This window comes from Barbatula barbatula (genome assembly GCF_947034865.1).
Source record: "Barbatula barbatula genome assembly, chromosome: 3".
Taxonomy (NCBI): Eukaryota; Metazoa; Chordata; class Actinopteri; order Cypriniformes; family Nemacheilidae; genus Barbatula; species Barbatula barbatula.
In genome coordinates, this window is record NC_136764.1 from 4,527,247 (window position 1) to 4,547,762 (window position 20,516).

Consider the following 20,516-nt stretch of genomic DNA (forward strand, 5'->3'; position numbering starts at 1 on the left):
GTGACATTTCTTCACCAAAACAAGAAGCTAATAAATGCACGATTGAAGAATATGTGTTTTGTGTGTATTTTCATGCGATTTGGGGGTATTTTTATATGAATAAAGAATAAAGGTAAGGGAAGAGTAGCCAATAGCGTCATATAAAATGCTAAATATAACATGAAATGAACTTGAAAACATCGCGACCGGTCAGCTGATTTTCTTTAATCATTATTATTTTCTCTTCTTTGCTCTATGCTGCGTGTATAACACGGTCAGGTTCAGAGGTGTGTCAGAACATTGCTATATCGCCTTCTTTGCTGTTTTAGGTTTATTGATTTCAAGGGCGGCGTTTGTGTATGGCCCTAGCATTCAAAAAACATTGTTGAAACAAAGTACGTGTGCATAATGAGACTCATTATAGATATTTAAACTACTTTACACTGATGTGTACATGTAGCATAGGCGTCGGAAGCATGTGTATTTGAGAATGTATAAACACCGTTAATTCACATAGCGTCATTGACGTATAGTCTGGTAAAGGCGGGCGTACACGGTGCGAATTCTGATGGTCGGAAGATCGTATGTCCACGCAAACGTCACGAGTGAGTTTATCTGAAAATCATACGGACGAGGTGATATACGACACGATTTTACGACCTGCCGATTTCCGAAGCAATCACACAAAGTTCCGCGCCAAAAACATGGAGTCAGAGGAAGATTAGCTTTTTTTGTGGCAGCAATGGCTTGCGAAAGAATAAAAAAGAAAAGAAAAAGAAGGGCACGGCAAAGAGTTTGGCTGAAGAGCAGAGAAAAGCATGGACTTTCAGTTCTTCAAATACAGCCGTGTATGTGTGCGCATGCTTTGATGTAGTCGTGGAAGATATGGCAAAGTATATAACCATATCGTGTCACGCAAGTTTGTGCATATAGTAACGTCGTTTTTATATATTTTTTCAACAAATGTTATTGCTGGATAGTCTAGCTATTATAATTGTATACATACTGTTTTTACAGGCCAAATGTTTGATATGGAATAGCCTACATATTGTATTGTGGGAGAAAAGTGATGCAGAGTCAGCATGATGCAGAAAACTGCCTTCAGGCCTTTTGTTATATGGTTAAATCCGCTGTAAAATATCATCACGGATGACCCTGTCATGGTACACGCTGCTGGAAACATCATACAGCGCTCGCTGTTCCTGCCAGAGTTCCGCGAGTTTATCCTCTTTTTCAATAGTCCACATTCGCTGTGGCGCTGCCATCTTTGTCTATCTTCTTCTGTGGTTTTCCTAGTTCATGATTGGTCAACTTCAGATAGATCAACATATCGGCTCGTTCAACCGCACACATGTCACGAATTCAAACCGATAGCTCACGAACTTTTTAGACATGTCTAAAAATGTTCGGGAGGTCGGGAAGTGCTCGTAAGGCACTCTGCTCGGATCGTAATTCCTCGCACTTGATACGAGCCGCGACCATACGAGCATACACGATTTCCACACGATTGAAAAAAATCGCATTCGAACTCGTACGACAGCAAAAATCGCACGGTGTACGCCCGCCTTAAGACCGAAGATATGTAGTTTTGACGTGACATCATCGTAATGTTGGTTCGAAGCTCTTTTTGGCTAAACTCGTTTGTCTGCATTTTCCACATTTAAGATCATATACAGGCATTTATTTTCAATAAAACAAAGAAACTGTCTACAAAATGCCTAACAGTGGTTTCGGAATCAAGTGTGAGGTTATGGGTAGTGGGGATGGTCTTTATTTTCCCAATTATTTGGCATCCATTTAATAATTTTAATAAATCGAATAATTTACACTATTGTTATTGTATTTCATTCATAATGTACAACGCTATCTGTGAAAAATTAAAAAAATATTGTACGGAAAGACTTTGTAGTGCAGTCGCAGTTTAGGCTATTATGTATTTTGCGATTTGCCACTAGCTATGCCAGGATTAGCTTAAAAATGAAAAGAATCAAGGCTTAACAACCCTGCGACAAGGTAAGACATGTTTTATATTTAATCTTGTTTGCTGAATCTGATCAATGGTTGGTTTATATTTTAGTCTCATAGTCGATTAACGTAGTCATTGGTGGTGGTTATGACAACATCTGGCTGGGTTATTTTTTACTACTTTAAGTTTTGTGGTTACATAAATGTGGTATCATTTGGTTTCATTGTGGTTCGTTTTTGTATGGTCTGAGGAAATTTCGCCATACCCTAGGTTTTGATGAAACGCCACTACTGATTGATGAAAAAACAGAGAAACTCACATGTACACACAATTGTTAGCTGAATTTTATTTTCTAATATTACTCATTAATGTAAGCCGAGTATTTGCTTTGATGTTCTTGAGTATGCGGTGTGTTGTTTAAAACTGTTCGGTTCAAATGTGGGTGCAAAAAATCCATTAAAACTCTAGCAGAGGTGAAAAGAATAAAGCATGGTAAAAAGATAAAAATTACTTTATTTTACTTGAAATTCCTTTAACATTCTCCAAGGTATTAACATTAACATTTTTCATAACTCCATGTAGGATGTTTCTGCACATAAATGTAAGCACTGTGGCAGTAGTAATGCAATATTTAGAAAATGTACTCTTGTACTCTTGATACTCAAGTGTCATGGAACTGAAGGAGAACCCAATTGCAGGCAGACACGGGGATGAAGGGGTTAACAATAAAGACTTTAATGACTAACAAAACAAAAACCCACGAGGGGGTAACAAAACAGAGTGCACACTAAACTGATGACTGGAACTTGACTAGAACTTAAACTACAAAAACACCTAGACTTACAGAACACTCACACTGACACTGACTAGACTATAATAACAGAGAATGCAAGACATGGCATGAAGCAAGTAAAGTATACCAGTACAAGCTAACAAGTACAACGAACGAGCACAAGACAATAGACAAGAGGGCATTAAATAGGGGAACAAACACAGGATAATTACTAAGGGGCAGGTGAAGGTAATGAAACACTAATGGGAAGGCTAACGAGACAAAAGGGCGGAAAACACTGACGAGACACGAGAAAGCACATGGCATGTCAGAATCAAAACAAAACCATGTCTTTCTCACACAAAACCTAAGGCTATGCCATGACTCCGCTGCAAGACCAAGAATAAACATGACATGATAGCGGAATCATGACACTCAAGTACTTTTAAAAACATGTACTTCAGTACTTTTACTTAAGTACACATCTGACTGTAGTACTTTTACTTGTACTTGAGTAAAATTTAGCAAGGGGTATCTGTACTTTTACTCAAGTAATGAACCTGTGTACTCTGTCCGCCTCTGACTCTTATGTACATTCGGTTTGGTACAGTAGCAATACTTTTTTAGGTTTAGTTTTATTCTACTTGTATTCTGATATGTGTTTAATATTTCTTTCTCTTCAATCTTTTACAGTATTCAGTCTCATCAATAACAGTCACAGAGACAGTGGCATTACCACAAAAGTTTCATTGTCACCCCAACCCTGCCCATGAAGTCACAGTTACTTGCTTATACTACAGATGTATGAACCCTGCAGCAGTCCATCACTGTTCATAATAGTGGAGTGTCTCATTCACTGAAGATATTTTATACATTTTAAACAACTGGACAGTATATAAAACATAACAATGATCAAAAACATATTTAATCTCAAACAAATATAGGCTACTGTGCACTTTATACATGTAACTATTAACAGAAAGGATGCATTTATTTTTGGATATATAGTAGTACATGTCAATGAAATAATGACACAGCATGTTGCATGTTTTTTGTAAGTTCTTTTCTTTCTCATGTGTGAAACACTGCTGTATTTATCGTATGTAGTTGTTTAATTCAAACAGAACAGGTCATTTATCTCCTTCAGACTTCTGTCATTTGCGCTCGAATGTTAAATATCTTCAGCTAACCTCTGTGTTTTTAACCAGCTATTGCTTTTCTCAGATTACTTTGTACTGAATTAAAGCTTTGATTTCATTGTGACTTTATTTGAAGATGATGCACCTTGTGATGTTTACAATATTTCTTATGTCACAGATAATGTATGGACATTATCATTTTAGGTTTCATAGACAGCAACGGTGCATTTTAAACACATAACCGGAAACAACTGAGATGTAGAATTTTAGCTGCTCGAAGTCAGAAGTACATCATGAGGCTATGTGCAAAGTAGTTGATTGTTTCATTTACGCTGATGATCATGTGTATTAATACCCCAGCGTTTCTTGTGTTCTGTGTTGGTTATTCATGGTAAGATATTGTCTGAATATGAATGGTTCAAAACTCGCTCAGTTTACCAAGCAGCCTCAGCAACTCTCTTGTATGGAGTTGGTATTTTAAATGTTGGTAAATGTTTATTTCATTGACTATTAAAGGGATAGTTCGCCCAAAAATGAAGATTCTGTCATCATTCACCCATCCTCAGATTGTTCCAAACTGGTTTAGATTTCTTTGTTGCGCTAACCACAATAGAAGATATTTGGAAGACTGTCTGTAACCAAAACAGATCTCATCCCCCATTGACTCCCATAGTATTAGTTTTTCCTACAATGGCAGCCGTGCAGAGCTGGCCCACGGCTAAGAACATCAAAGTCTCCAACAGTTCCTAGGCTTTGATAACTTCTACCACCGTCTTCAGGGCCACAGTCATCCTACTTACCAATTTGCTGAATGACATGCCCAAGTCCCTGTCCAGGTCTAACCTTGGCCCTGACGCATTGAACCAACAAAAGGAAAAGTTATCTTCTGCACCAGTCTCAGTCATTCAGACCCCTTATAGCCCTTCATCGTGGAAGTTGACGCCTCCTCCACCGAAGTAGGAGCAGTGCTCTCTCAGCTGCAGGGGAATCCTTTAACCTTCCATCCCTGTGCCTTATACACAAGCTCATCCCAGCGGAAAGAACCTACAACATTTGGGACAGGGAGTTACTCGCGATTACACTTGCATTGGAAGAGTGGAGGCATTGTCATTGAGGGAGCTGCACCCTATCCAAGAGTTCCTGACACCTGCCAGAAGTGAAGCTCCTGCCACTCCCGATGCCCAATCGACCATGGTCACACTATGGAGTTGACTTCATAATAGACTTACCCTGGTCCTCTGGTAATACATGCGTTTTTGTGGTGGTGAGTAAATTTTCTTTGTAAATCCTGCCGTCTGATACTCTGAAAGGTCTGCCTGCCCTCCACCATGGAATCAGCTGTTGTTTCATCACATGTTCCGATACTATGGCATCCCGGAAGATATCGTTTCGGACAGAGGACCCTAGTTAATATCCAGAGCATGGAAGGTATTCTTCAATCTCCTCGGTGTGACCGTAAGTCTGTCATCAGGCTCAAACCCACAGTCTAATGGGCAAACCAAGGGCAAGATCTAGCAAATCGGGAGATTCCTAAGCACCTTCTGCCACAACCATCAGGAGAAGTGGAGCCAGTACCTCTGTTGGGCCGAGTACGCCAAAGCTCCCGATGCCAGCCTGCCACCAGGTTAACACCATTCCATTTTGTGTTTGGTTACCAATCACCCCTGTCCCCTGGTCAGGGGAACTGTCTGATGTACCGGACATCAATCACTTGTTCCAGGAGAGCAACAGGGTCTGGGACGCAGCTCATCATCAGCTATAGAGAGCCATACGACGCCAGAAAATCCATGTGGATGCCCAGTGGAAGGAAACCCTGCAATACCATCCCAGACAAAAGTATCCCGTTCAAACAGGCCCAGGGCATGCCCTTACTTAAGAAACCCACATTGGACCTCGCTACTACAGACAGTTACAGACCTGTCTCTCTCCTCCATTTTATTGCCAAAACACTTGAAAGGGCAGTTTTCAACCAGGTGTCTTCCTACCTATCCCAGAACAAACTACTGGATGACAAGCAGTCTGGCTTCAAAACAAAGCACTCCACTCAGACTGCACTGGTATCAGTCACAGAAGCACTGCAGCTAGCCAAGGTGGAATCTTAATCCTCGGTTCTGATTCTGCTAGACCTATCTAAAGCGTTTTACACTTTTAATCCTCAGATAATGCTAGCAACTCTGTCGTCTTTAGGGGTATCAGGCTCCCCTCTCCACTGGTTCGAAGCCTACCTCTTCAGTAGATCCTGCAGTGTGTCATGGAGGGACTAGCTGTCCACTGCTCACCACGTGATCGCTGGGGTCCCTCAGGGATCGCTGCTTTTCCATCTACACAACATCCTTGGGACCCATCATTGTTACACTGACAACACCCGAATCTACATCTTATTTCACCCACACGATACTACTGTAGCAGCTGGCATAACAGCCTGCCTAAATTACATCTCAGCTTGGATGAAAGAGCATCACCTCCAGCTGAACCCTGCCAAGACAGAACTACTCTTGTTTCTGGCACACCCCATGGTGCAACACAATCTCACCATCCAACTTGGCAATACCACAATCACTCCTTCCAAAACAGCAAGGAAATGCAGAGTCATATTTGATGAACAGCTCAATGATCACATAATCCTGCCGATATGCCTTATTCAACATTCTAAAGGTTATACCCTATTTCACTGAGCAGGCGGCACAACTCCTTGTCCAGGCCCTGGTAATCTCAAGGTTGGACTACTGCGATGCTCTCCCAGCTGGTCTTCCTGCAAAGGCTATCAAACCACTCCAGCTGGTTCAAAATGCAGCAGCACGCCTCTTCTTGCAACAGCCCAAAAGGGATCATGTGATACCCCTTTTCATGTCTCTCAACTGGCTACCGGTTGAAGCCCGGTTTAGATTCAAGTCACGGATGCTTGCCTACAGTTCTATCGCTGGATCTACACCCTCCTACACCCCATCAAGAATCCTGTGTTCAGCAAACAAGTGGCATCCTGTATTGCCTTCTCATAAGGGCAGTAAATCGCTTTCCCGCTCATTCTCCTTCACAACTCCTTCCTGGTGGAACATTCTTCCTAACTCAGTCCAGTCAACCACATCGCTCACAACCTACAAAAAACTACTTAAACCCATCTCTTCTGTGACTACTTCTAAATGTACACTAACCTTCTCTCAACAGGTGGTGGTCTTGCTTTTGTTGAAACTTTGTATTAGCACCTATTGTACTACTTCTCTTGTATGACACATTGCTTATTGCTCCATGAATTCATTGTAAGTCGCTTTGGATAAAAGCGTAAATGACTAAATGTAAATGTAAATATAAATGTATGGCTCTCTAGACGGGACATCAAGAAAAATAAGTCCCAGATTCATTGGCCCCTTCTCATAGTCATTCAGATTTACCTGGTCACATCCATGCTGAAACTTCACTACTTAAGCAAAACGAGAATTGTCTGAATTGGGTTTCTAGCATCTTTTGCCAGACCCCAATGTGACTGTGACCCACATTCAGAGGCAAGTGGGGGCCAATGGCAAAATTATTCAATGAGGCCCTTCTAACATTTGTTTGTGAATCTATTTGTCCAAAAACAGAATTGTACAATGATCAAATAAAATTATACTTCCAAACAGATGTGACAACGCATAAAAATGTTTACTTTTACAGCATTAAAATTTCAATACCCAAATATTTATAATATATTGCCAGTACATTGAAAATTAAGAAGTGCTCCTGTGTACACAGGTATGGTTAGCATGCATTTTGTTTAACGCTTTTCTGTTTTAGTCACGGTTCATAAAAGCACTGTTTTATAGAAGTGTACTTTTGTTTAATCGCCTTTCCCTAATCTGAGAATAATAAATAATAAGGTTAAAGTAAGTCAAGTCCGGCCTAATTATAAGTATTTTTCAAATACTCACAATTTTGTGTATGTTCGTGCTCAAAGTCTAAAAACACTAAAAAACACTACGTAGGCAGTTTTTGGAATAAATTAATTTTCTTTTAATTGGTTGCTTTTCTTTTTATAACAAACTTTTAAAGACAAGTAATGTTCAACAAATATAATATTAAATACAATAACTACAGTTTAAAAAATAGGTGTATACAGCTAAACCTGACGCTTTCATTTGACCCACTATAAGCATGGAATGATGGAACTTGGGTGGTAAACTCCTGTTTGCCAGATCTGGGCCACAAGCAACATGTAAGCCAAATGTAAACCAAATAAACTAGAACTGGCCCATATCTGGCCCACTATTTGCTTTTATTCTGGCCCAGACCCGGACCAGAACTTGCAACTTTTTCTAGGCCACATACAGTGTGGAATGTTGGCACTTAGTCGGTCCGCTTCTGTTTGCCAAATCTGGGCCACAAGTAAACCATGTTAATGCCGCATGTAAACCAAGTGTAAACTATATAATCTAGAACAGAGCCTAGTCTGGCCCACAGTTTGCTTTTATTCTGTCCCAGATCCAGACCAGACCTTGCAACCTTTTACATGCCACATCTAGTAAGGAATGATGGCACTTGGGCGGTCCGCATCTGTTTGCCAAATCTGGACCACACGAAACCCATGGCAATAACGCATGTAAGCCAAGTGTATACTTTATGAAGCAGAATTTAAACTAATCTGGCCCACACTTGCCCCAGATCTGGACCAGACCAATAATCCTGTTGACTCCGTAACAGGATACAGATTGTGCAATGGTGGTGAAGTACAAAAGGAAACCAATTAAAAATGAATTTTCTTGCAAAACAAAAAAAAAACATGTTCTTTTCCTAAGCATGTTTTTTTTATGTATGCTGCAGGTTTTCTTATTACCAAACAGGGTTTTGCATTGTACCACAATCGAAAGCAACAATTAGGGCGTGTTCATACTTGAAGTTCGGTTCGTTTGGTACTTTTGGTCTGAACCAAATAAAAGTATATATATATATATATAAATCCCTGGTTCACTTAGCGTTCACGCTGGCATTTTACCAGCAAACCAAAGATTCTGAACCTAAAAAGAACAGGGGTAAGGCCACAACCTGATTGGTCTTGGCTTCCATGACGTCGTGTCAGTATTTAGTTTGTTTTGCCCCCAGGTGGGAAGTGTTTATTTTCCAGTTTGCATATTTAGTCCTCTCAGTGTTTTTCACCCCATCGTGGGTGTTTTTGTCATTTATTTTATTAAAGTCTTGTTAACCCTGATGAACATTAAAGCAATGTTCTGCGCGTTCAAAAATTGGAGAGAGGCCAGTTCAGAAAACGTTGACATTTATTGATCAGAAGTCTCAAACAAACAGCTGTTTCGGTGGATCCTCAGACTCAAAACAGTCTTAACAAAGAATCGACTCCGAAAAACACATTCAGAAGCTTCTATATTTCTCGTCGAATCTCTTCTCCGTGGCGGGTTCCAATCCGCTTTTCCTTCTTTGTCCTGTCTCAGCCAATCAGCTCACTGCCTTGTTTTTCAAACCACCATTCATCTGTAACAAATTATAGAGGCCCAACATGCTCTGTGCGTAACCTGATCTTAACACACACACATAGTAATATCCTGTGGAAAAGCCCCACAGTATTCAGCGCTAAATTCTTAATTAACTCAACTGACACACTGGTTATATTTTCAACATATTATGCATAGTTAGTTAACAATAATAAAATCCTAAGCATATTAAATGTAAAGGCACGTTTAATACCACAATAAGATCCTTCAGTGTACACATTTCTTCCCCAAAAATAAGATGTGGTTCTTGTTACACACACACATAAGCAGATCATGCAACCCCCCACTTACTGACCACATTCCGATCTCTGGCAACATCTAGCAACTGTAGAACTCTCAGATTCAAGCTTTTGTTCACAATCATGTCATGTAGGAAAATACATCTGATTTAAACAAAATCAATCATCCATTTTTATGTCGATCCATATATTGATCTTAATTTCCCACAATTCCCTCTCTTGACCACTAATTGTGGTCACAAATTATCACAATCATCGTTATCCTCCTCATCTAGGAAGTGGTCGCCAGACAATAGAGGCATGGTATATTTCGGAGGGGTTAAATCTGTCTTTTCTATTGCCGATAATATCAATCTGTTACATAGTGATCTGATACAGGGAATACAACAGCATCCGCATGAGACCAAAATACCTGCAAATACAGCTATTCATAACACAATCGACATTAATACTGATTTCCATTTGCCTAGTGCCTTGTCTAGCCAATCTCCAATAGGATTATTCACTCCTGAATGTTCTTTCATTTCGATAGACAAAGTTTTCAAACCTTCCAATGCCCTAGTGACAGATCCGTCTGGTGCTGTATTATTAGGAATGTAAGTACAGCAAAGATCACCAAACATAACACATACTCCTCCCTTTTCTGCCAACAACATGTCCAGAGCCATACGGTTCTGTATAGCCATAAGTGAAGTTGGTGCTAGCTGTTCTGCTAAACCATCTACTGCATCCCTTGTCATATTTGCTAACCTCATCACATTATAATGTACATAATTAATCCTATCTACATTCTTGTTTGGGGTGACTGGAAAAATAGCAGCTATTATTGGTATATTCTCAAAACCTGCTGCCACTTGGTTCGCTAGCTTATATTCATCTGGTACACCTCGTGGGATTCCGATCGCATCGATATACGCCGGACTATTTAATGATAAGTCTACACTTGAACCTATTGCTCTCTTTGTAATGATGTGTCTCCTACGTCTTCTAGTCAATGTTGCTGAATTCACGGTTTCCGTTCTGACTGCTCTGTCTCCTATCAGGGTTATTGGAGCTCCCAGTCTTACCAAAGCACACACTCCCTTTCCTCCCTCGGGTATCCTAGTAAACAATCTTCGATCTCCACAATAATAATACAAACCTGCCCTGGCCCACTTACCTATTTCAGTCCCATTATCTACTATGATCTGATCACACCACTCCTTATTTATCTCCCCCAGGTTGCTGGTTGGTGATAGACGTTTAATATCAAAACAGGTATAATTTGCTTTCTTTGGTGTAAATGGACCTGCCCGTGAAAGGTTGGTTATTGGTGGGAATATTGCTGCTAGTGTTGTACAATTTTTTGGACTGGCCATCCGTGTCAATGCCAGCATACACTCATAACCCCACGTATCGTTTTGGTACAACGGGGCTGGTTCAATATATAAATGGGGTCTTGCATTAGCACATCCTACACAATCATCTAAGCTCTGTTCTCTGGCTGTGGTAATTATCCATTCCAGCCACAAATTGTTTTCCCCATATCCTGTGGCTCTTTCTATCATATCTTCTGGTTTTAACATGGTGTAATCTATTTCTACCACTCCATTCTTTTGTCCTACCGACAATGGCTCAGCTACTGTCCCATTTCTTTCCTCCTCAGGTGAACTGTCCACAACAAATTTTATTACTGCTTTTTTATCTGTTCCTGGGCTGTGCGCCCCCATTATAAGGAAAAACTCCCCTGTATAATTGGCTGATCCCGTTCTGGTGGATATTGAAAGGGTGAGTGGATTTTGGCTTGCACTGTAATCTCTTTGCATTTAAAATCAAATTTTGCCGAGGTACGGGTCCAAAGACTAGGTTCTTTCGGGGTTCAACCACCGGTATATGCTATTACTTTATTCCACGATGGACACCATTCACCCCTATAGGTTTGCCTAGACTGGTACGCCTTACAAACACTGTCCATATTCCCGTCCGTACATACATATACCTCGTACCCCCTCCATGAGCTATTTTTTCCCCCACAATTTATGACAGCACATAGGTCGAAAGTAAATGATGTGGTCTTACCCCAAACATAGTTAATTACGAGTTGTTCACATGGTAACCTCGTATCGGCTATGGCTCTTTTGTAACTCGGTTTCGATATGTTGTTGTTGCTTTCCTGACCCTCAGTTATGCTAAAAATTATTCCTACTATAACCCCTGAAATTATTAATAGGATCCCTGACAGCTTACAGTTTTCCCACAGCTTCATCTCGTTACCCTCTCTTGGACTTTAAAAGAACAATAAACACACTCTTGGAAATTTAAATGGTTAAACACACACTTAATGGGAATATGAAATTAAGAAAAAATATATGGTTAAACTCCCAAAAAATAGAAATGTAGGGAATAAATGGTTATACGTTAATGAATATGACAATATAAAATCACAATAACAATATAAAAATATGGAAAAATACTGAATATGAAATATGAAAACTGTGAATATAAAAATATGAAAAATAGTAAATATGGAAAATATGAATATTAAAATTGAAGAAGAATCACAATAACAACAATATATATTGATTATAAAGAATTAGAAAGATAATTAAGATATAGAGATTACGATAAAAATTAATATGAAAATGTTGATAACCCTTGATTATAATGAGTATATGGTTATCACTATCTGTACTCCTGTGAACACCTATCTCAATATACTCTTGACGAAAATCTAAATCTAAATTGTCCAAACCACAGCCTTTTTTTGCACTAGATTGATGCCTGTGTCCCACTTTCTGCTCCACTTTCTGCTCCAGAGATACCCTCCCCCTCTTGGACCCTCCCCCTCTTGGAGCCCTCAGGTCCACAGCAGTCTCTGACAGCGACCTGTTTGGTGGATCACAGTTAACACAAGAAGACAAGTGATACCAGGTGTCGCCCTTGCCAGATAGACGGACACAATGCGATGTCCTTGCTGTCACTTTCAGAGGTTCCGTCCAGCGTGGCTCATTCCACTTCCTTCGAAACTTCTTCAGGCGCACCCACTGTGAACAGGACTCGACAGGTTCTCCAGCAATGTCAGAGGGAGTCTGCTGAGAGAAATGTTGAATCATAGCAGTCAGTTTGTCAAAATATACACAATGTGACAGTGGTACACAGGTGTCCGGCTTCAGCGGAGTCGACGGTCCTGGAAAAGATCTACCTGTAAGCAATTCAAAAGGTGTAAAGCCAGTGATTCTGTTAACAGAGGAACGTACAGACATTAGAGCCAACGGAAGAGCTGATAGCCATGATAATTTGGTCTGTGCACAGATTTTAGCCAATTTAAGTTTCAGCGTTAGGTTCATCCGTTCGACCTTACCTTGCGATTCAGGATGAAAGACGGCTCCAAACGCATGCGTTAGACCCAGCGATTTCTCTACGATTTTTAAATGCTCATTTTTGAAGTGCGTTCCATTTTCTGACCGGATACGCCGGGGGAAACCATAATGCGGGATGTACAGATTAATGAGACACTTAATGACTGCAGTGCTGTCTTCTTTCCCACAAGGAAAAGCCTCAGGCCAACCTGTGAATTGGTCAACTATCACCAACAAATACCGTTTCCCTTGCACCCTCTCTACCATGTCTGTAAAGTCAATCACGATTTCCTCTCCTGGGCCTCGCAATGGCAAAAATGTGCCCTTTAACTGTTTTAAAGTTGGTTTGATGTTATGTTTTTGACAAATGTCGCATGAAAGTACAAAGTTAGACACCATAGCCGTCAAAAAAGGATGCCACCAATACTGCAATGTTTTCATCATCTGTTTTGAACTCACGTGCGACATAGTGTGTGCTTGGTTCATGATAGAGCGTGACAGGCTCATGGGCAATGCTGGTCTGCCATCTGGGGCCTGCCACAGACCATCTGGTGCACACAGGGCCCCATACTCTGTCCACGTTGACAGTTCTTCTGGTGTGCATTTCCCATGTTCGGCCACAAGTGTTTCTCTGCTGAAAGATGGTAACAGTTTCACATATGAACAGTCAGTCTGTACCATCATGGTCACCTGATAGCCTGCAGCTGTTTTGGCAGCCAAGTCAGCAGCCTCATTTCCCCGTGCTACAGCACTGTCTGTTTTACAGTGGCCCTGACATTTTATGACAGCAACAGCTGCTGGAATTTTCAATGCGTCCAACAGTGCACGTGCTTCTGCATCATGTGCTATAGGCTTACCAGATGTAGTGACGAACCCACTCCTTTGCCAAACTGCGAGTTCGACATGGACAGCACTCACGACATAAGCTGAGTCACTATAAATGTTGACTTTGCCAGACCCTGCAAGTTTTAGTGCTTGTGTGACCGCAATTAGTTCTGCTCTCTGTGCCGACTGTTTGCCTTCTATTTTCTCTGCTTCCCTAGTAGCGTAACCGAAGTCTGTTTGCTGCACAACAGAATAAGCTGAGACCAAAGAGCCATCATGAGCTCTAAAACAGCACCCGTCCGTGAAAAGTGTAATCACGTCCGAGGCTTCAGGGATAGGGGTTGCAGTTAAGTCCTGGCGAACACGAGATGCCAGGTCAGTGATTGGTGCACAGTCATGTGGTTCCCCTTTGGTGAACAAATCTGCCATGTTAATGCCGTCGTGTTTATATGTTATGTTTGGCGCCGTTAAACATTTGGACAGTTTTCTTTGCCTCAACGGTGAAAATGTAAATGATTCAGAATTGACAAACGACATAACAGAGTGCGTGGTCAGGACCGTTAACTGATGACCCATCACAATGTGTGATGTCTTTTCAATAATTTTTGCCAATCCAGCAGTGAACCTGGCACAAGCCGGCTGGCGTTGTTCAATGGTGTCCATTAGGACACTGACATACATGAGCACACGTCTAGCACTAGACTGCTTCTGAAAAAGTACTCCATGTGCGCTATTCCCTGTTTCAGAAACGTCTAGGAAAAATGCCTTGCTGTAATCAGGGCTATGCAGATATGCTGCATGTGACAGCTCCCCTTTCAATTTAATGAACGCGGTTTCTGCTTCAGGGGTCCATGTTAACTTCGCCTGCACATTTCTCATGCCTTGTTCCTTGACCATGTCTCGTAATGGCTGGGTGACCGCTACATACATAGGGATATAATTTCTGCTGAAACCTGTCAATCCCAGAAAGGAAAGCATGTCCTTCACATTGTGTGGCTTCGGGTGTGACAAAATGCCATCACGTTGGCGATCAGACAACGTTGTGCCTTGGCCCGTGATTAAACGGCCCATGAAAGTAACAGATGGCCTGCTGACCTGCAGTTTTTCTTTACTAACCTTGAACCCAGACGCATGCAGCTGTCTCAGAATGGCGCCCGTTGCTTTTAAGCAATCTTCGTTGGTTACGGCTGCTAGCAAAAGATCATCAACATACATTATTAGAACGCAATCTACAGGCAACACAGAATTTATCAGCTGATTTTTTAGGACCTGATTGAATATCCCTGGCGATAAAATAAAGCCCTGTGGAAGTCTGTTATAAGAATATTGACATTTTCGGTAAGTGAAAGTCAGGCATGATTTACATTCTTCTGAGATTAGTATACAGAAAAAAGCGTTGGCCAAATCAATGCATGTGAACCATTGGTGAGCTGGGGTCAAATTTGAGATGGCAGTATATGGGTTTGGTACGGCCATTGTTGGTGTTGTCACCAGGCTGTTTACTCGACGCAGATCATGGACTAATCTATATTTGTTTGTGCCTGGTTTTTTGACAGGAAAAATCGGGGTGTTCCATGGCGATCGCCGGTTGGGGGCGATCGCTGTACTGACAGTGGTATACCGTGCGTCATTGGGTTCGTCTTCAACGTTTGCATCCTTCTCAAACTCTGCCATCTGCGAAACAGTAAAAACTTGGCCTAAAAGGCATCTTATGTCTCCTACCGCCAAGGTGGTGCCGTGGCACAATGCCATCAACTTTATAAGCCATCTGCCTCCACCAGATGTAATGGGGGGCAATTTTGCCAGCACAGCTGTCATGTCACTATGGCTCCAGGGCTGGTACTTTGGTACCCCTCGGTTGCCCTGTAACAGAGGCATGTTAGTTGCCCCTCCTGACATTAGTTGGGCGTTTGGCACATTAACATTCCTTTCATCATACTCACTACCTGGGCGACACATACTGTCCCATTGTCTCTCTTGAGGGGGAGTGAATTGACAGGCTGGAGTGGATTGACAGGCTCTGGTACGACTCCTAGTACCCTGTGACACTGGGGTAGACATCATAGTTCCTTTAATAACTACGTCCCTACATACCTGCAGTGGCCCTCCATCCTCACTGTTATTACATGCTTCCTGTCCCTTCGTGTCTCTGCCTTCCTCCTCATTGTGCACTACTTGTGCTCTTTGGTTTGTTATGCTATCCTTTCTTTGTAAGGTTTCCTGTCTATTTACCATTAGTTCTAATTGTGCTGTCAACACGTTTATTTGATCCTTTAAAACATCTAGATCTGGCATGTCTACCTCCACCATCGAATCTTTCACATTCACTTGCACTTGCTGTAAAGCTGGAATGTAGGGCGGGGGCAACAGCTTATTCAAATCAGGATATAAGGGGGCGGTCTCAGTATGACGCGAGATACTGGCTCCTGCACTTCCTGACTCTATCAACCTTTTCTTTCTCTAACTCCTCCGACTGCACATGTCCTGTGCCCCCCCTAGGGGAACTCAAAGCAATTGCAGTCAGAGCAATGCGTGTCCACAGGCGTAATTCTTCTCTCAATCTCTCTTCCTCCTTTTTATGCTTATTTTTATCTAACCACTTCACATCTTTTCCTCCTTCTACATGTTTGTTTAAACTTGCATGCGCTTTTTCCTCCATTTCCCTGATTTTTGGAGTGATCTTAATCAACACTTTCTCAGATTCCTTCCACACATTCTCCATGCAAATTTGACTCCATTTTTTTTCCAGATTTTCCTGTCCTTCTTACGAGTTTTCGGCTCTGATTGGGCCATTAGCATATCAACAATCTTTTCCCACTGCATAGCTACAGGGGAACAGCCATACTCCGCACATTTCCTCTCAAAATCAGACATTTTACACTATAATATTACAGTATACAATACACACTTAATAACTGTAGGGTGGCTAGGCCGGTCTAATGTGTACTTCTGTCCTTTTGATTAGGCACTGTAATGTTTTTCATAAATGTTGCGTATTCTTCCTTTTGTTGTGAAGCACTTTGTGATTTTTATCTGTGAAATGTGCTATAGAAATAAAATTTACTTACTTACTATTTACTTACTACACACTTTATCACCTTTTTTATACTTCTAAAAGTAATATTCAGTACACAATATACTATTAGTATACACAGTTTAATCGGCTTTTAGCGTACTATGGTGTCGGTCACCCACACGCTTTTTAACGCATTTATCCCTGTTTATTCACTTTTATAAAACAGCAAAGGGTTTGATACTTGCCGTAATTCTAAAAGCGCCCTTTCTTACGCCGCAAGGCTTCGATACTTTGCCAGTGGTTTAAAGGGATTTAATAACTTATTCACTTTTATAAAACAGCAAAGGCTTTGATACTTGCCGTAATTCTAAAAGCGCCCTTTCTTACGCCGCAAGGCTTCGATACTTGCCGGTGGTTTAAAGGGATTTAATAACTTATTCACTTTTATAAAACAGCAAAGGCTTTGATACTTGCCGTAATTCTAAAAGCGCCCTTTCTTACGCCGCAAGGCTTCAATACTTGCCGGTGATTTAAAGGGATTTAATAACTTATTGTTCCCCTTCAGTCGGTCTCTCGACGTTGTGAGAGACTGACTGGGGTTTGATCTTGAGAACCTACCTTCTCCGAGATAATTAATTAATAAAACGCCAATGGGCTTGGCGAATGGCACGCGCACGCCAGTCTCCGCCCCGTGCATACGGGTATAAAGGAAGATGGCGGCGGTCATTCACTCATCCTTTGTTCTTCGGAACCTGTGTGTTTGCTGATGCTACACGCGATACTCGACTTCGAGAAAAACCTGCTGGATTTATGACGCGGAGCAGCGGACTTCTCCTTTCGGTGGACTTCCCCTGGGCGTTTCGGCAGAAGGCTACAGACCTTAAGAGGTAAGTCCCTCCGGCTACGAGCATGTTTCGTAGCTGTATCCTTGGGTGCGACAGACTCATCCCGGAGTCTGACGGCCATGATTCCTGTGTCACTTGCTTGGGGCTCAAGCATGCTGAGGCAGGTTTTCACTGATGCAATGTCCCGTGTGTGCGGACATAGCAATCAGGGTGTTGCGGTCACGGTTGGCTACGTTCTTTCGAGCGCTGCCACCACCCCGTCTGTTTCCCAGGCGTGTTCAGCTGCCGTTTCGGCGAGGTTGACCGCTTTGGCGAGCGGCGGGGGTGATTTAGGGACGCGATAGATGTCGCTCCGTCAGCTTCACGCTCGCGGACCATCTATAACTCTTCACGCTCACCTGGTTCGTCCCCTACGAGCGGCAGACGGCCGTCTCATAGTGGTAAGACTTCGCACACGGATGATGATGCTATCTCTGTCGCTGCGTCGGACAGCTGCCTGCTGGCATCGGATGCGGAAGAGAGCTCCGGAGGAGACTCAGGCTAAGATGTCGGCCATGCTTTCTCGGGCAGCCGCGTGCATCGGGTTGCAGGGTGTAACAAAATCCTCGCCGGAACGCTCGCGGCTAGATGCGCGGTTTCGGGGGCGTGGTCAAAAGCCACGCCCGCTCCGTTACCATTTTTCCTGGAGGTGCATGACGAGCTCGCCAAGTCCTGGAATGCGCTCCTTTTGGCGCGTTTCAGGCCGGAGGGCTCTGTGGCTGTGACTTCCCTGGTTGGTGGGGCGGCTAGAGTCTATGTTGACGTTCCCCGCGTGGAGCGTGCAGTCGCGGGCCACTTGTGCCCGCAGACAGCTGCCACTTGGGGGGGCTCGACCTAGACTCCCGTCCAGAGCACGTAAGCTCTTCGACACTCGTCGAGGACTTGCAGTGCTGCTGGACGAACCGCCTCCGCTCTCCACGCCATGGCGGTCCTCCGGGTTTTTCAGGTAAGTCCTGAAGGATTTGGACGGCGGGAAGTTCGACCCAACTCGTATGAGAGCTACGTACTGCCACAGACCTCGCGCTACGAGCGACGAAGGCCACGGCACGTGCACTGGGTCGGTCGATGTCCACAATGGTGGTCCAAGAGAGGCATCTGTGGCTTAGTCTTGCGCAGGTGAGCGGCGCCCAGAACGTCGGTTCTGGATGCGCCCATCTCGCAAGCAGGGCTGCTTGGTGATACCGTGGAGGACGGCAGTTCTCCGCGGTCTGGCAGACTGAGGCGATCGAACAGATCCTGCCACGCGGCAACGTGCCCGCCAACAGGTCGGCATGGTCTCGGGCACAGTCTGGTTCCCAGCAGCCCTGCCCTCCTGCGGCGGCCCTCCGGTTAAGGAACCTCCCAGAGGACGACCCACCAGAGGTGGACCCCCGCGGAAGAGGGCATCTGTTCCCCGTCAGCAGCCCGCCAAGAGGTTCTTTAAAGCGGCCCTGACGGGACGAACCAGGGGGAGATTTTACTGGGCCCGAATCCCGGCCTTTCCAATGCCGGATCGGAAAAGGACGCTGCCTGCCGCGTTCCATCGAGTCTGGGCCCTTTTCAGGGTCCGGCGCCCACATACTCACAAAGAGACAAATCTCCCCTGGGTTTTCCTCCACAACACTCTCGTCCAGACGGTGTATGGGATGGATCGGGCCGCCGACCGCAATCTCCTCCGGACATTGCGTCGGGCCGCCTGAAGCAGGTAAACATACAGAGCCGTCAACCTCCCTGGGGGTCCCCCCTGTGCGAGGTGACCGTACTGTCAGCCACCGAACCAGCCTCCCCCGGCACGGTGAGGCAGATTGTCCCTCTGGTCCCGTTGTCACGGTTCTTGGGCGCTTGGTAGCGCACCAGCCCGTCACACTGGATAGAGAGGACGGTCCGTCTCGGTTACTCGATCCAATTCGCCAGGCGCCCCCCCCAAGTTTCGTGGCATTCTGTACACCTCGGGGCGAGGAGAGAATGCTTCCGTACTTCGGCAGGAGGTCGCCGCCCTTCTGGCGAAGGGTGCGGTCGAACCCGTCCCTATAACCGAGATGTCGTCCGGGTTTTACAGCCAGTACTTCATCGTGCCCAAAAAAAAAAAAAAAAAAAGGGCGGGGGGCTGCGGCCCATTTTTTTGGATCTGCGGCACCTGAACAAGCACCTGCACAAGCTGCCGTTCAGAGTGCTGACGCAGAGGCGCATCCTGGTACGTCACCAGGATTGGTTCGTGGCGATCGACCTGAAGGACGGGTACTTTCACGTCTCTATTCTCCCCCGACACCGGCCGTTTCTACGGTTCGCGTTCGAGGGAAGGGCGTATCAGTACAGGGTCCTGCCATTCGGTCTGGCCCTGTCTCCACGTGTTTTTTCAAACAAGTGGAGGCTGCCTTAGCTCCTGTCAGGGAGCAAGGCGTGCGAGTGCTAAACTATCTTGACGTCTGGCTTATCTTGGCACACTCGCGAGATGTGTTGTGCACGCACAGGGACCTTGTGCTTCGGCACCTAGACCGTCTAGGCCTCCGGGTCAACCAGGAGAAGAGCAAGCCCTCCCCCGCGCAGAGCACCTCTTACCTCGGTATGGAACTAGACTCTGTCCGTATGTCAGCACGTCTCACCAACGAGCGTGCACAGTCAGTGCTGCGTTGTCTGAGGTTGATCAGTCAGAATCCCTCGACGCCGCTGAAGAATTTTCAGAGGCTCCTGGGGCACATGCCGTCCTCGACGGGGGTAAACCCTCTCGGGTTGATGCACATGCGGCCGCTTCAGCACTGGCTACAGAGTCGGGTTCCCTGGACGGCGTGGCACGCCGGCACCAGGCGGATTACGGTAACGCCTCAGTGCCTTCGCACTCTTTTACCCTGGTCAGACTTGACCTTTTTCTCCGAGCGGGACCCCCACAGGTTTCGAGGCGTGT

At 44.1% G+C, this 20,516-nt stretch overlaps 1 protein-coding gene across 2 annotated transcripts in view; it reads left to right on the plus strand.

Annotated features, from left to right (window-relative positions):
- LOC306891762 (NLR family CARD domain-containing protein 3-like) overlaps window positions 1–4,385 on the plus strand; it is a 36,152-nt gene extending 31,767 nt beyond the window's left edge. For both annotated transcript variants that reach the window (XM_079452276.1, XM_079452277.1), the window contains one exon: window positions 3,411–4,385. In XM_079452276.1, the coding sequence (XP_079308402.1) occupies window positions 3,411–3,429 (19 nt within the window). In that variant the 3' untranslated portion in view covers window positions 3,430–4,385. The remainder of the gene's footprint in view (window positions 1–3,410) is intronic.
- Window positions 4,386–20,516: the final 16,131 nt, after the last annotated feature.